Source organism: Cibotium barometz, chromosome 32 (assembly GCF_041138505.1).
Source record: "Cibotium barometz isolate CiBa-2024 chromosome 32, ASM4113850v1, whole genome shotgun sequence".
Taxonomy (NCBI): domain Eukaryota; kingdom Viridiplantae; phylum Streptophyta; class Polypodiopsida; order Cyatheales; family Cibotiaceae; genus Cibotium; species Cibotium barometz.
In genome coordinates this window covers 52,276,757-52,293,926 of record NC_141077.1, presented here as the reverse complement: position 1 = coordinate 52,293,926, position 17,170 = coordinate 52,276,757, and the positions used below count along the sequence as shown (strand labels likewise).

The following is a 17,170-nucleotide window of genomic DNA, read 5'->3' as shown; positions in this document are numbered from 1 at the left end:
CATTGGTTAAGCCAAAAGGTAATACGAGAAACTCGTAATGGCCATACCTAGTCCGAAAGGCGGTTCTTTCGACATGCCTTTCATGAATACGTATCTGGTGATAGCCAGTACGTAAATCTATCTTCGTGAAATATTTCGCTCCTACTAATCGGTCAATCAGGTTATCTGATCTAGGGAGAGGATAACGGTTCTTAATGGTCAGCTTGTTTAATCTCTTGTAATCTATACACATTCTCCAAGTATTGTCCTTCTTTCTCCTAAGCAACACAGGTGCACCCCAAGGTGATTTACTTGGACGGATCTGGCCCATCCTCAAATAATCTTCGAGTTGTTTAGCCAACTCATCTTCCTCGGCTTGGCTCATCCTATAAGGTGGAATACTGACAGGATGAGCACCAGGGATCAAGTCAATACGATGATCTACTGCCCGTTCAGGTGGTAAACCCGATGGCAGTTCCTTAGGAAATACATCTTGAAATGAATCAAGTATCTTCTGTAATTCTTTGCTTTCAAACACACTTAATTCATTCACATCCATGGAAGGGATGAGAAAAGAAGAAAGTGGAATCAATACACAATGGAAAGCGGTATACAAAGAAGAATCCATTATATTTCCAAAATCAATTGTATTTACAAGAGGTCCCTGAGAGGGATGGATACAATCACCTAAAATACTATACTTGGTGTCCCTATGCTGAAAAGAAAAAATATGACTAGACCAATCTATCTGGACGTCAAGAGTCTTAAACCACTCAATCCCTAATAACAAGTCTTCATTTTCCAGATGCATGACATAGCATTCTAGAGTGTCTTTGTAGTCCTGAATCTGGATTGGAAGCATCTCCACCTTGCGATCCCAAACTTGTCTTCCCGCAGGTAGACGTACCTCATAGGTATGGTCGCTGAGTGTCGTATCAAGACGCAATTTCTGTCAAAGACAACTGGTTAGCTGCCTTTGGCTTGGGTCCTGCGTTTGACTTGGTACCCTTTTGCTTTGGGCACTCGTTACGCATGTGTCCCTTTTCTTCGCAGATAAAACAACGTCCTTCCTTCTTGAGCTTTAAAGCCCTGAGGAGTCGTTTCTTCTTCGCTGGTGTCGAACTGGAATTCTTTGAAGGTTGGTGCGAAGACTTTCCCTCTGTCGTGTTAGCCATAGGTGCGGAGAACTTTCTTTTATGCTTGTTCCCCTGCTCGGTAACGGGTTTCGACTTGGAAGAGACCATCGTATCATCATAGATACGAGCTGAATGAATGGCCTCGTCCAAAGTTTTACATTTGTTATTTTTAATCTGTAATCGGTACGAGTCTGGTAAACCAGCTACGAAAAACCCCAAAAGAGTAGTGGGATCCATCTTTGTAGCTTTCATCTGCAAGTCACGAAACTTCTGGAGGTAGACCTCATAAGTGAGGTGCTGCGAGATCATGGTCAAAGCTGACAACCGGGCAACAACATCGTAATCATCCTCTTTCTTGAGGAATTCTTTCTTGAAAACGTCTTCAAATTGTGCCCAAGTCGTTGGCTTAGGGTTGAGTTCCTTCCACCAAAGCAAAGCTTTGTCGGACAGGAAACCTGCTGCTAATTGGATCTTCTTTCCATCATCATATGGATGAAACTGAAAGTGAACTTGCCACTTATGTAGCCAAGTGTCCACGATCTCCTTGGTTCGCTGCTTTTGCTCGCCCCCGAACAGTTCTGGAGTAATATTGGGGCCTAAAGCTGAAGCCAAGGTATCCATACCCGAGAAAGTAGAGAGGGTAGTGGTCAATAGAGCGATGGAGTTCTGCAAAGCTTGCATCTGAGCTGCGATTTGTGCCTGACGTTCCGTCGAAGAAGCTTCGAGAGCTACTTTGAACTCTTGGAAATCTGATTTTGACACAAAATCGTCAAAAAGATCGGCATCGGTACCTTTCGTAGCCGGCAAGCCTTCGCGTTCCACGAGAGGCTCCAACTCTGATTCTTGGGTCGACATCGTGAAGAGGGTACGTGGAGAGAAAATTCGATCTTTGCACAACGAAAGTGCGAGCGAACTTGAGAGCTTGAGAGCTTGAAAACTTGAGAGATGTGTGGCAAGAAGCCCACTTGAGGGGGTTTATGAAGGTTTCCCAAAAGCCAAAAAAATCTCCAAAAGCTAGGCTTAGCTTTTGCTTTAGCTTTCGTGTTTTTTTTTTCTCTTGAATAAATAAATAAATAAATAAATATATATATATATATATATATATATATATGGATATATATATTCTCTTTTCTTAAAAATAAACACCTTTAAACTTTGGAGGAGGGTCTTTTAAAACTTAGAAAATTTTAAACTCTAAAAAAAACGAAAGCTAAAAACGTAAGCTTTCCTTTGTTTTTTTTTCCTTCTCCTCCTGGATTAACCCGCTGCCGTGCTGTCTGCAGGCGTCACCTTCGCCGTCAGCTTTACTGCCATCGTCGCCTGTGGTTGGAGTCCATGGCTGTGTGCGCCAGCCGTTACTTACGCTGGGCCGCCTGCCAACGTAGAGCTGGCCGCCTACATGGGCGTGGTTGGGGCGCCTGCCTGGCGTGAGCGCTGGCCTGCCTGGCGTGAGCGCTGGCCTGCCTGGCCTGGGCCGCCTGCCTGGCCTGGGCCGCCTGCGCTAGGCTGCGTAGGCCTGGCTGGGGCGCCTGCGTAGGCCTGGGCTGGCCTGGGCGCTGCCCACTTGGCCTAGGCGCCGCCTGGGCTGGCTGCGCTAGCCTGTCCACAAGGCCACGTGGCCTGGGCACCCGCCATGCCTGGCCTAGGCGCCTTCAGCCCGCCGATAACCACCGCCTGCAATACTCGCCAGCGCCAGCGCCAGCGCACAAACCTGCCAGCGTGAACAGCACGTCTCTCGCTCTCTGTCTCTCTCGTTCAACGAAAAAAACAAACGTGCTTTTTCTGATTTCTCTTCCTGCAGTGCATGCGACTGCACCAACACGACTCCTCTTCCTTGCAAAGCGAGCGATCCTTACTACACTACCATCTCCCATCAACATGGGTGTCTTTGATGAAGAAAAAACACATACTAAATCTGAAAACTGCAGTATGCACAGAAAAACAGCAAGCTTTTTAACACATACCGTTCTTTGACCTCTTCTTCTCTACTTACCGACTTGCTCGTTCACGAGGTATGCTTTGATACCACTGTCAAATCCCCACGGATCCCCTCGTGATCGATCTTGGTTCGAAACTCGAATCCTGCAAACAAACGAACAAACAAACAAGCAAGGGGGTGCAGGCCTGACTCACCTCCCAACCATGACAGCCGTGGGCAAGCCCACAGTCTTGGCTGTCCCCACCGAGCCACGAGCTGAGCTAACTAGGTTGACGTACCGACCAATCTCCTCCTCGCGACGTCCCATACCGCCACGAAGCTGCCCTCGCGGGCCTCGAGACTGCTGTCGGCCTCGACTGCATAAAGCAGGTGCACGTCTGCACTAGATCCAGGCTCCAAGACCATAGAGCTCTCACAAACTCGCGAGACTCTCTATAATACAATAACTAACCTTGGCCACCCTTTTATAGGCTCTTGGCCGAACATCGGGCGTCCACACTTGGCTGCCCGCCTGTCCATACTTGGGTGCCTGCCCGTTAGTATTTCCCTAACTCAGCTCGTCAATCAGCCTGCCTAGTTCCAAGCTTCCCCAAGCCTCGAAACTAGTCTTGCATGCGTATATCACACGGTAGATACACACTGTGCACATGAGACATGAGGACGAAAAATCCATGGTTTAAGCTTAAGTTTTGGTGAGTTCTGTTACCTAATAAATAATTGCTCTTTCCCTTACTTCATACCTATTAAAACGGATTAAGTGTTCTTACATTCTACTTGATTATTATCCTTGCAATCCTTAAACTAGTAGGATTTTCTTTTTGACCAGGTGCGAGCATCCCATATGATATTTTTGATGAGTCTAGACATAGATTGCCTCGGAGCTATTGCATCTCATAGAAGTGCCATGGTGAGAACTTCTGGCTACTCTTTTACCTGAATCTGACAAATGGCTTCTTGTAGATGGTTAACTTTAAGCTTCATAGCTGGATAATCTACTTAAGTTTCAATGCTTTTGCTGCTTCTCAATTGGGGTTTAGAATTTTTTGACTTTTTGTGTGTTTTTTTGGTTCAATAAATATGAGGTTTTACATAAATATGAAGGTTTTTTTGTTGAGGTTCCCTCCATGCACTGCTAGAGCATAGTGTAAAGAATATGGTAAAATAAGAGCCCAGAAAGTTTGTGCACACCTAGTGAAGCAACAAACCAATAGTTTCAAGACCGTGGGAAACTGTCTTCGTATGAATTTCCTATTCAAGAGTTCAAAGTTACTTTGGTAAAATATGCCTGTCAGCAAGCAATCATGCAAATGGAAGTGCTAGTATGCATTGTTCAAGAACTAAATAGAAGTTGGATGTCACTTTCTCAAGAGGGTCATATTAGAAGTTGATGTCACTTTCTCAAGAGGGTCATATTAGAAGTTGATGTCACTTTCTCAAGAAGATCTATCCATAAAAAATGAGCATACTTAATCGATTAACTCCTCTTGATCAAGGTTGCTCGACAGAGGTGGAGGTAGCAAGTTGGTGAAATGTTTTGAGCTGACCAGAAATTTATGTAACCTGTGAATGTAACAACATGGGTGCTTGTGGAAGCATGTTTATGAATTGATTGATTGTGATTAGCATGTAATGAAGGACTTAAACCCATGCACAACAAACTGCTTTTGCTTCATGCTCAATACATGAGAGAGGGAGAGAGATGCCATGACTCCTGATATTTATAGGGCTCGGCAGGAGCTTATGTTACTAACATTCTAGATATGGATGAAGCAATTGATTTAGAGTCCACGTTTTTAGCTATGGAATTGAATAAGGCAGTAAAGGTGCTTGGTAAATGAAAGACTCCAGGATAGGATGGATTAGCTATGGAGTTCTTTTTGCAATTTTGCCATATGCTTACTTTTTCTTATAATCAATGAGGCTTGGAATTCGGGTGTCATGCCTTCTACTTGGTAGGAGGGACTGATAAGACTAGTGCCAAACAAGGATTTGTTCGAAAACTTTCTAATTGGCGTCCCATTACCTTGATGCCAGTGATTTATAAATTGATCACTAAGATGATCAGTAATCGCCAAAAAAAGATCTTGAATAGGGGTTTGCATCTTGCATCTAGCGCAATATGGTTTTGTGCCTTGTAGATAAATAATAGATAACATTGCTAATGTCTATGTTGGCATAGAGTATGCAAAATATACCAAGCAGGATGTGATCTTATTGTTGCAAGTTGATATTGCTAAGGCTTTTGATACAGTCCAATGGGATTACATTGCAGAAGTCATGGTGAAGTTAGCCTTCGGTCCAAAAATGCAAAACATAATTTATTGGTTGTATCGAGATAGCACTGCCAGATGCATTTTGGAAAAGGCTTATCCTCTCTATGGATTATGGGTAGATTTGTTCAACAAGATTGTCCTCTTAGTCCTTGCTCTATGCTATTGCTATACATCTCTTTTTGACATATATAGATAAGCTCACTAAGGCTGGTATAGATTACATGGGGTTTGTTTCCCAGATGGTCGCCATTTGGTTGCTTAGGTATATGCTGATGACTCTTTCTTCTTTCATGAGAATACACAATCGGATTTGCAATGTCTCATGAATGCCTTGCATATGTTTGGAATGGTAGCATGTCTTTTTATCAATTTTAAAAAATCAAAACTTTTGTCTCTTAGCAAAGCTCAATGGCATTGCATTCTATGACTTGGGCAAATCATATCGCCTCCACAACATATCAAACATTTGGGATATCTTGTGGGATGGAATCTTTCACTTCGTGATGCTACAGATTGAGTGTTGTAAAAACTTATTATTAAATTGGAATATTGGAAACTGTAACGTACTCATATGTACGTATTCTTGGGTCCATTTGACTCGGCGATTTTTAGCATCTACATTGAATGTTGAAAAGTGGGAAATACTTAGAGGACATAAAAGATTAAGTTTGGTCACAAATTTAGTAATTTTAGAGATGTCGATTTTTGGTCAATTTTGGAGCTTTTTATGCATGTTTTGTGGTGTCATTTGTAAGCGATTGCTATTCTATACTTAACCATGTTAGAGAATGTATAAGAGGGTCATAGTGAGTAGTTTAGCCTAAGGAAACTCATATAAGGGTTTACATAGTAAATATAACCGCAACGGGCGTCCGAAACAGGGCCCGGACACCAAATTGACCCTTAATTTTCAGTAACGGTCTCGTATGAGGGGGTAGATAACTTTATTTGTTAGAGAAGTATTAAAGAAAGTTAGTTCATCACAAGAAGAACAAAGTCCGTGTTCGGATAATTTTGAGATTCCGCACAGGGTGGCCGGTATTCGCGAAACGAATCCGACACCACTTTCCAATGTTTATATAAAAAAAAAAGATATCATCTCTAATTTGGTTCAAGATCATGTTTTTAGAAGGGATTTCTATCTTTATCGTTTTCGTGCACTAATTCTCATGGGTTGTTGTTTTTGTCTTCTGCCAGAGCCTTGAGGTGATTTCTGTGTAGGGGGAGAGAGAGAGAGAGAGAGAGAGAGAGAGAGAGAGAGAGAGAGAGAGAGAGAGAGATGAAATGAAATGATATATTAACGTCTTCAGAAGGCCAAAATGACCTATGAGACCAAAAAGGTTACAACAATTGGTGGATCTGATATAATGTCTGTGTAAGAAAAGCTAAAAACAACTAAACAACTAATTGAAACTGAAACAACTATGAGGAAGGATACGAAGCCCAAGGCAAGGAACACAGAATCGAGAAGAGATCCCAGGAGTTTTGTTGGTGGTGTTCTACATAGCCAAAGGGGATGGCAGTCCTGTGAGCCAGATAGGTTCTCAGGCAACGGTCCCAAGGGAGGTTTATCCTCCAAGGGTGATGTGGAGTGCCAGACTCATTTCTCAGGAATGAAGACCAAGACGGTGTTCAGAGTCAGGGCAGGAATGGATTGTGGACTTGATGGAACCAGATGCATAGATCTTAGTCTGTGAGACAGAGTAGTTTGGAGACCGGGTGCTTTGGGCAGTGTGGAGCAAGGCTTGGGGAAAACAAGAAGAGGATGTTGTCAGCTGCCTGGAAAGGGGGTACTGTTGGCTGGACACAGGCTCTGTCGGCTGTACCAGAGAGCATGGCGGCTGAAACGCATCAGGATATGGCAAAGGGACTACAAGCGCATCAAAACATGATTTATTTGTCCAATCAACTGGCCGACCAGCAGTCGGCCAGTTCTCCATAAAGTCAAAAGAACTATAAATAGCACAAGAGGCTCCTTGAAAGATTCATTCAATCCTCTAGGGATTGGGTCATTAGGAGTCCCATAGGGGGATAGAATTTTGGGTGCTATCACCTTTTCTTCAAGGCAGCCTATGGCTGTAGACAAGTACCTTTTTGTACTATATGAATATACTGAATTTTCCAGCACCTCTCTCTCTCTCTCTCTACTCTCTCTCTCTATATCTGCGTTTTGCATCAGCATGTTGCCAGTAGTGTTTAGGGCTGAAAGAAGACTTCCGAAGCTTCCGTGTGTTACATTGGTATTAGAGCATCAGGCTCAGCAAAGCTAAACACTGAATAAGTCCCATAAGATGGTGTACAGGTCCAAGGTACAGGAAAGTACACGAATATGAAGCCCAAGGCAAGGAACACAGAATCGAGAAGAGATCCCAGGAGGTTTGTTGGTGGTGTTCCACATAGCCAAAGGGGATGGCAGTCCTGTGAGCCAGATAGGTTCTCAGGCAACGGTCCCAAGGGAGGTTTATCCTCCAAGGGTGATGTGAGAGTGCCAGACTCATTTCTCAAGGATGAAGACCAAGACGGTGTTCAGAGTCAGGGCAGGAATGGATTGTGGACTTGATGGAACCAGATGCATAGATCTTAGTCTGTGATGACAGAGTAGTTTGGAGACCGGGTGCTTTGGGCAGTGTGGAGCAAGGCTTGGGGAAAACAAGAAGAGGATGTTGTCAGCTGCCTGGAAAGGGGGTACTGTTGGCTGGACACAGGCTCTGTCGGCTGTACCAGAGAGCATGGCGGCTGAAACACATCAGGATATGGCAAAGGGACTACAAGCGCATCAAAACATGATTTATTTGTCCAATCAACTGGCCGACCAGCAGTCGGCCAATTCTCCATAAAGTCAAAAGAACTATAAATAGCACAAGAGGCTCCTTGAAAGATTCATTCAATCCTCTAGGGATTGGGTCATTAGGAGTCCCATAGGGGGACAGAATTTTGGGTGTTATCACCTTTTCTTCAAGGCAGCCTATGGCTGTAGACAAGTACCTTTTTGTACTATATGGATATACTGAATTTTCCAGCACATCTCTCTCTCTCTCTCTCTCTCTCTCTCTCTCTACTCTCTCTCTATATCTGCGTTTCGCATCAGCATGTTGCCAATAGTGTTTAGGGCTGAAAGAAGACTCCCGAAGCTTCCGCGTGTTACACAAATATACTCCTTCCTTGGAGGAACCCATTCTGGGTATCATGGATAGTCCTTTGGAGAATCGGCTGCAACCTTATGCTCAAGGCTTTAGCTAAGATTTTATATGCAGATCCAAGGAGGGTGATGGGCCTCCATTGCTTGGTGTCAGTCTTGTCCCCACTTCCTGAAGGGCAACAGTGATAGCATCTCCAATATGATCCCAAAAAAGAACAAAGAAGGTGGGAGAAAGACCATCATCCCTTGGGCATGAACCACTGGAAAGAGCATGCAGTGCGTGAAGGAATTCATTTTTCGAGAAAGGGGCATCAGGGAAGAACACATAGCATCTATAAGGAGCCTGGGCATGCACTCCCAAACTTTCTGCCGTGCCGAGGGCACCTCTGCAGTCAACAAATACCGATAAAAATATGAAGCAATACCCCTCACCTTATCAGGCTCAATCTGAACCTTACCCTGTGAATCCTGCAAGTACCTCACAGAATCCCTGCTATGGGAAGGCGTGTGTGCTGAAAAAAACTCTTTGTTGCATCTGCCACCCATCTGAGTCCAAAAAGCCTCGTTCGCATGAAAGGCGAACTCAACCCTCCTGTCCATGGCCAATTGCAGCTCTCCTCTAACTGTGGTCAAGAGGTCTGTAATCCAAGACGCATGTGGATGCTTTTCATGTTCCCTCTGAAGAGCAGCAATCCTACACCTAATAGCTCTCTCCTTGTCCAGAGCCTCCTTCTTCTTGGACACGACAGTGCTATGATAATGATGGCTGGTCCTCTCAAGAGCTAGCGCAATATTATGACGAGGATCAGGACTGTCACAAGATCTCCATCTCTCTTTGATCTCAAGGGAGATGTCAGCATCTAGATAAAGAGAGTTAGGGATACGGACACGGGGAGAGGCCGAGCGAGCCCCAGGCTCCGTGAGACACAAAATGACGGGGCAATGATCAGATTTGGTGGTGCCAGGCATAATAGCAATTGCGCCTCCCGTGTCCAAGGACCATTCATCCACATAAAACCTGTCCAGACGTGCAAAGATGCTCTCATCCCCGCTCCTGCGGTTATGCCAAGAGAAAGATAAGGAATTTGGCCTTCTCTGGAAGTCATCCTCAGTCTAGCAATTCTTGCCGAAAAAGGAAATCGTGAACCTCTCCCATGAGGTTCGCTCCAAAGGGTGTAAACCCCCTTCGCGTCCACCCTTCTTGTCAGAAGGTTGCTCAACCATATTAAAATCGCCTCCCACTATCCAATGATCAACTTGGGGAATGACATTTGTAATGGTGTCCCAAAAGGCCACCCTTTCACCTCTCACGTTAGGTGCATAGATATTCAAGATTCCCAATTTCTGACCCTCATGCATGATCAAGATCCACTGCGCTCTAGTAGGGATGGTAGCACCGTGCCCAATAACATGAGGCATAACAGATGCTGCCACTGAAATGCAAACACCCCCTCTAGTCCCAACTGCCGAGGACCAGAAGGTGTGGCCAGAAAGCATCTTACCAGTTTTGCTACACTGAGATCTATCCAATTTGTGTTCCTGCAACAAAAGTACATCCATAGACCCTCCTGAAACAGCAGGGTGAAGCTGGTCCTTCAGAAGGCGCTTCCTACCACGGGTGGGAAGCTCTGCAAGGCCCTGAACATTCCATGAGACGATTCTCATCGAAGAGAAGAGGGTTTGACCCCCGATCTAAGAAGATGATTGGCAGCCTGAGGACGCCTCTCATAATGCTGGAGGACGGGAAAATCCACGGGGCAAAGTCCACTGACATGCCCTTGTCCGAGGCCCTGCAGAGTACCTGCATATGTACGAGAAACCTGTTCGCCCTGTGGGGCTTCAAGGGCAATGGCATCATGCTGAAAATCCTGCAATACATGATCCGCACTGCGCTGAACACCTTGCATATCGCCCCCTCCAAGTAGAGAGGACTCAACAAAATCATCCTGATTTGAGATATCATCTCTCTGCAAAGATGCATCAGCTGACACATCCCTCTGACCAGAAACATCATCTATCTGTACATGATCCGAGGAGGCCTTCCCATCAATCGCACCAGGGGGGCGGGCGTGAGAGACAGCTCTCCACACTTGGCAGACTGAAGGACGGGAAGGAACCAAGGGAGGTGGCACTTGAGAAGCATGCTTACGAGGCCTTCTGCGACCTCGAGCCCGAGGACAATCTCGAGCAAAGTGACGCTGTTGGTGACAAACCTAGCACTGATCGGGTTTCCTGCAATCTCCATACGTTGCTTCAAAGGGCCACAAGGGCCCGGAAGCAAAACATAGTCCTCAAAGAGCTCAATGTCACGGGCAAGAACCATGACCATGGGGACAGCATCCACTGAGGCAGTGACCACCTGGGGCAGAAGATGTTGGCAAGGCGTGGAGGGGGGGCACTTGAAGAACCAACCCAAAGGCAGACCCGATGGCCTCTAACATAGGCCAATATGCGCGAGGAAGACCTGGGAATCTAAGAGTAATTGGGAAACGGTTCTGGTCTTGCTCAACAGGGTCAAAATAGGTGGAGTAGGGAAGAAAGAATATCTTTCTCGGGCCAAATGGCAAAGGGCTGCCCTTCAAAACCTCTGAGGCTGCGTCCTGAGAATCAAAATCGACTTGGAAGAAACCTCTTCCAAGCAACCTGACATCTCAAAAAAGTGCAGCGAGGTCGGAGGGCAAAGCCGGCAGGACCCAATCCCGAGCCTGGGGACGGGACGGGTGAGATCCAAAGATTCTGGCAATGAGGGTCGTTTTCGGTCTTGGAGGTGCGAAATCAATGGGATGCCAAGAATGCTTCTATCCCCACGAATCATGACGGGCTCAAGAAAACCTTTATAGATAGTAAAAGTGTCCTGTCCGCAATCGGGAATAGGCTCATATTAACGAAACCACTGGATTCCTAAGATCATGTCACACCCCAGAAGAGGCGAGACAATGAAATCTCGTTGGAATGAGGCCTTTTGAACTTCAAAGGTAAACTAATGTGCCTTCTGAGATATGTGGGTGCGGAGATTAGGTGTGAACCCGTCCACATCCAAATGATATGGTACTAATGTACAACTCATTTTGTTAGCCAACTGGGGAGAGATGGCGTCCTCAAAACTGCCCATGTCGAATAGGACTAGAAACTGTCGGCCCTTGGCAGAGCCATAAGCTCGGATGAGGCTTTTTTGTGCAGTATCGCTCTCACCCTCTTGCTTAGCATCAAATACCACTGATGGCATAGGATGCATAGAAGGTGAAAGCTGTGTAAGGCGACTCGCGAGGCTAGAGGAGCTGGAGATGCTGTGGCAGAAGGAGCTTTGGAGGCTTGTTCCGTTTGCTGCAATCCTTCTTACCATGCCCGATGGTATGACAGAAAAAGCATTTGTTTTTTGACTGGTATTTCCTTTGCTCCTCTGGGGGAAGATAACCTCCAGTAGTGCCTGCTTTAGCCTTTACCTCAGGGGTTTTTTTTTTTTTTCGAGAAAAGATCCTTTCATTAGTTATAGAAAAAATGCCCGTAGGGCTACAAAAGATCTCTCCTGCTCATAAGAGAAACAGAGCAGTGAATACAGCATGGCAGCCCGGGAGACTCTCCCTAGGTGCTGCAAAATACAAGCATCAGTATAAAGGACTGAGAGGCTAAATCATACAATAGGGGGGGGGAAGAGCCAAACAGGTGGCCTGTAGTGCCAACGGGGGGATCCTGTGTGTAAGGTGTAGAAGGGGCCACAACGCCAAGTGGTGTGAAAGGCCTGGCGCCGCAAGATCGCCTCATCCGAGTCTCCTCGGATGCGGTCGTACTGTCCTCGCAGGGTGTGGATCAACTCCTGCCAAATCCCACGTACAGTCTCTGCTGGTGGCTCCAATCTCCCCTCAAAGGCCGTAAAGCACCGGGCCCTCCAGGTGAACCAGATGGTGAGGTTGCTGAGAAGCTCCCATCGTAAATCCCGCTCCTGTGTCCAGCTGGCGGACGAGAAATCTGGTGCCGGAACCAGGCGAGGCTGGCCCCTAATAAATCTGATGGCCTGACTGCCCTGCTCCATCTCATAGCCCATAGCGGGCCCTGACGAAGTCGACCAAGCAGCGGCACCCCACGTAAACATACCCTCTGGAGAGAGGGGAGCCAGAATACGCAGCATCCGTAGCCAAATCTGTTGCGCCTGAGGGCAATCCCAAAGGCAGTGTCTCTGTGTCTCCATAGGGTGGCCGCATCGGACGCAGGCCGCCGGAAGACCGCTGTAAACAAGCCAAGTGCCAACTGCTGAGCCCCTGTGGGCGACCAGCCACCACTGAAAAGTCGAGATCCTGCGGGCCTGTCGACTAGCCCAGAGCCGAGCCCAAAAATCCTCCAGGAACTCCTGTGAGAGTCCCTGTAGCCGCCAATGCCCCGTTGCCGCTGGAGAGACCGTCCTCGCCGTCAAAATATGCCGCCCCAGCCGAACAATATACTGGAAAAAGGTAATCTCTGTGGCCTCAAGGGATGCATAAGGATCGTGCCACTCATACTCCCTGGGGTCCCACTGTAGCTGGGCCAAGGGGCGCGCTGCATATGCCCATATGCGCCAATCCGGGAGCACATCAGCAGGATCGGGGTCTATATGCCACTTCCGAGAAGCGGCGGCCACCACCCGAATCCTCTGAAAGGTGCACTCTGCAACCAAAGGCGACTCCTCCTCCACTTGCTGGAGTCTGCCCTCATCCTGAATCTCAAAGTAGAGGCAACTGCCATTCTCAGTGCAAGCTCTGACAGCAATCAGGATCTCCAACTGTGTAAAGGCTCCCATCCACCGTGGGGTCACTGGCTCGAGAGGCGTGAACCACTCCTCTGTGAGTGCCTCCTGAATATCATCTCTCATAATCAACCCCCCTCTGAAGTGACTCAGCCTCTCCACCTGGATCTCCTCTGGGAGACTGCAGAAGGCCTGCCAGTCTCCAAAACTACGAGCTGGGCTTGCCGCTAAAGGCCCCCAGGCTAAACGAGGCCGAGAACCCAGCATATGACCCTGCTCTGTGCGAACCGCTGGGCTCCAGATGAGCGGCTGTCTGGCCCGCTCCTCAACACATGAAGGAGGTCGCTGAGAGAGCCCCGGTCTCAGCAGCTCCCAAGCTCTCAGGATACTCAAAGCAAATCTGTCCTCCCATCCTCTACTGAGGCCTGTCCTCCTCATCTCTATGAAGATCCAGCGAATCTCTGGTGCCCAAGTGCCCCCTGCTGGGGGTGCCCGAGCCTGCAGCCGCTGCAAGAGGAGCTCTTTCCAAGGCTCACCGCCTGGAAGCAACCCCCGAACAATAAGCTTCCCCAATAAGGCTCTGCTCTGATCGACTGGATCTATAATGCCCAAACCTCCCTGAGCCAGCGGAAGTGTAATAACTGCCCATGCAACCTTTGCCCGAGCTGGCTGACCGTCTCGCCCAGACCACAGAAAGTTCCTGATCAGCCTCTGTACCTGGCTGATGCAAGAGCTCGAGAAGATCCAGCAAGACGTAATGTACCACATGGTCGCTAACAGCACCTGATTTGCCACCACCACCCTCCCAGCCAATGATAGTCGAGCTGTACTCCAATACAAAAGCTTCTTCCGAATGCTCAGAAGAAGCGGGGCAATCTGCTGCTCAGGTGACAAATCTAGGCCAATCTGGCATCCCAAATACCGCACTGCTGTGCTTGGAGGAATCCATCTAAGACCGGGGTCTGGGCTCCATGCCGGAGTGGGAGCACTACTGATCCAAAAGGCCACTGTCTTGCGCCAATTGATCAATGCTCCCGAAGCTGCACTAAAAACCTGGAGCGACTGCTCTGCCCGAAGAAGATTGGCCTCTTGGCCATGCAAAAATAAGCCCGTGTCGTCTGCAAACTCAGCATCAAGCAAGTCCTCCCCCCGGACTGGGAGCTGAAGTCCTCTCAAACCAACCTCCTCTGCCGTCAAATACATGCTCATAGCCTCCGCAAAGAAGAGAAAAAGAAAGGGAGCGAGGGGACACCCCTGAGACGGACTGATCTGGTCAGCTCAAAACTCGGCCCCCGTCCTCCTGCAATCAACACCTGGCTGCGAGCTGTGGAATATAGAGTCGCCACCCCTCTGATCCATCCTGGCTCAAAGCCCAGGCGAAGCATAGTGCCCTCTAAGAAACCCCAATCAACTCTATCGTATGCCTTCTCAAAATCGAGAAGCATCACGACCAAGTCCTCGCCAAGAAATCTAGCCCTGGCCGTCGCCTCCCAGAAAGTAAAGATGTTGTCAAGGATACTACGCTCCTTGACAAATCCTGTCTGAGTAGCATGAATCAACTCCCCCAGGAAGGGCTGGATCCTCAAACTCAAGGCCTTTGCTAAGACCTTGTAGACAGTATTGAGGATCGTAATAGGCCTCCAATGCCGAATATCATCTGATACTCCCTCCCCCTTGGGGATAAGATAGATCAAGCCCTCTGAAAAGCTCTGCGGCATCACCCCAGTGTCCAAAACATGCTGAAAGCCCCTGCGGAGGCCTGGCCCCAAAAGGTCCCAATAGCGCATAAAAAAGGCCGGCGTCAGTCCGTCCTCCCCTGGGCAACTATGTCGCGGCAGGACCCTCAAGGCCTCGGCAAGCTCAATCTCTGAAAGAGGCGCACCAAGAACCGAACGCATACGATCTGTGACCCTCCTCTGCACATGGGCCCACACAGTCTGTCTGCAAGCATCTTTGTCCTCAGTGGCTGGCTCCGCTGAAAGCAGATCTCTATAAAATGCAGTGGCTATGGCTCTGATCTCCCCGGGCTCAGTAGCCACCGAACCATCCGGTCTACCAAGCTGACGGACTCCTGCTCGAGCATGGCGGGGTCCAGTGATCTCAAAAAACTCACCAGTCACTCTATCACCAAGCTGCGTCCACTGAGAGGCCTGACGACGATAATAAAACTCATGTCTCTGCTCCTCTGCCTCTCTAACCTCCTGGCGTGCCTGGCTCAGCTGGGACGCCAACCACTCACATGCCGGCTGCTGCTCCTGGAGGCGCTGTAACGAGGCAAGGCTACGTCTCAGCCGATGCTCCCTCTCGCGAATCTCTCCCAGCCGTGTCAAGGCTGCAGCGTGCAGAAAAGAGCTAAGCTCGATGAGTCCCTGGGCACACTGGCCTGCTGCATCCTGGTCAGAGCACTGACTATCATGCCAGATCCTCTCAATGTCCTCAGGGAGACTGGGATCTGTAAGTACCCTCTTTGGGATCCTCAACTGCAAGCTGGGCTCCCGTGTCCTCTCCTCCCATGTCAGGATAACTGGCGCATGATCTGAAAATGAGGTGCCAGCGAGAATGCCGACGGAGCCCCCTCGCTCCCCTAACCAGTCGCCCACATAAAAGCGATCAATCCGTGATAAATTAGTCCCTCCCTGTCGACGATCCGACCGAGAGAAACTAAGACTGTCCTGAGAACGAGAGAAAGCCCCATGCTGCCGTGCACTGTAACATGACTGCCTCCCACCCTATCGGCCGGGTCCTCAAGCATATTGAAGTCTCCCCCGACACACCAATGTGCGGCCTTTGGCAATGCATCCGTAACCTGGGTCCAGAACTCTGCTCTGGCACTAGCATGATTAGGCGCATAGACGTTGAGCACGCCCAATAGCTCATCATGCACCCTCAGAATGACATACTGTGCTCTACCAGGCACAATGATCCCTCGATCCACAATGGCCTGCCGCCATACATCTGCAATGACCATGCAAACTCCTCCCTGTCCACCCAAAGGACCAAACCCTGCAGACCAAAAGGTATCCCATCTACCAGGCATCACCGAACCATATCTCCGGATCCTGCTCTCACCCAAGTGGTGCTCCTGCATCATCAAAATATCAATGCTGCCACCAACCAGGCATCTCTGAAGCTCCTGCCTCAAGCAACCTCGATAGCGTATAAAATGTGCTCCGCCCAGGCCCTGTACATTCCATGAGATGATCCTCATGGATGACCTGCTGAGGTAGATGCTGTCTCAGCCGTGCGGCGGGCCTTCGCAAGCGGCTTGGATGGAGAGTAGTCCCCATCCGAGCGGCTGCGAATCTGCCCACCCGGTGTACTGCAAGAATCCCGGATCAGGCGCCAGTGGCTGTGGCCCATGGCGATTGCCTCCCGCTCTGACAGAGCAACCTCGTGTATACATACATATCCAGGGTCGCGTGCTAAGTCTGCCACTATACGCACGACCAAGTGACGAATCCCTGAGGCATCCACACTCCCGGGATCCAAGAAAAAATGAGCCAACTCCCAGAGCCGGCCTATCACATCTGTCACCTCCAGGTCGCTCACATGATGTGAAAACTCAACTGCCCGAGTCTTCAAAGTGCTAATAGCGAGCTCTAGAGTCCACTCCCGGTCGCAAGGGCCACAGAGAGGGAACGAGAAGGCCACTGCTGAATCAAGTGCCTCCTCCCCGCGGGCCGGAGGTATCACTACATGAACGCGGATGGGTGCTGGCTCATGGGGGCCCTCTGCTCCAAAAAGCCGAGTGAAAGCGTAACCGAAAGCCTCCGATCGCTGTCTAACACCGAGGCGACTCAGCCGACTGCGGATAGATGATATCCGTGAAGCTCGGATCGGCATGGCAGGTCTCCTCTGTGGTGCTCGAGCGAGATCGGTGCTCAGCGCCCTCCGGACTGCGGGCGAATGCCAGGGGATTGCCAGGGTCTCCCGGGAAGGCGAGGCGGGTGGGGGGGGAGGAGGGGGGGGCGAGGGGGGCGGAGAGGG

The 17,170-nt window shown here is 48.8% G+C and overlaps 1 protein-coding gene across 12 annotated transcripts in view; it reads left to right on the top strand.

Moving 5' to 3' along the window:
• Nucleotides 1-17,170, top strand: part of LOC147620327 (uncharacterized) — a 108,395-nt gene that overhangs the window by 4,792 nt on the left and 86,433 nt on the right. For all 12 annotated transcript variants that reach the window (XR_015261776.1, XR_015261777.1, XM_086772538.1 and 9 more), the window contains exon 3: nt 3,881-3,961. Coding sequence is in view for 10 of the 12 variants with exons in the window: in XM_086772538.1 (XP_086628664.1) it covers nt 3,881-3,961 (81 nt within the window). In the remaining 2 variants the exon portion in view is untranslated. The remainder of the gene's footprint in view (nt 1-3,880; nt 3,962-17,170) is intronic.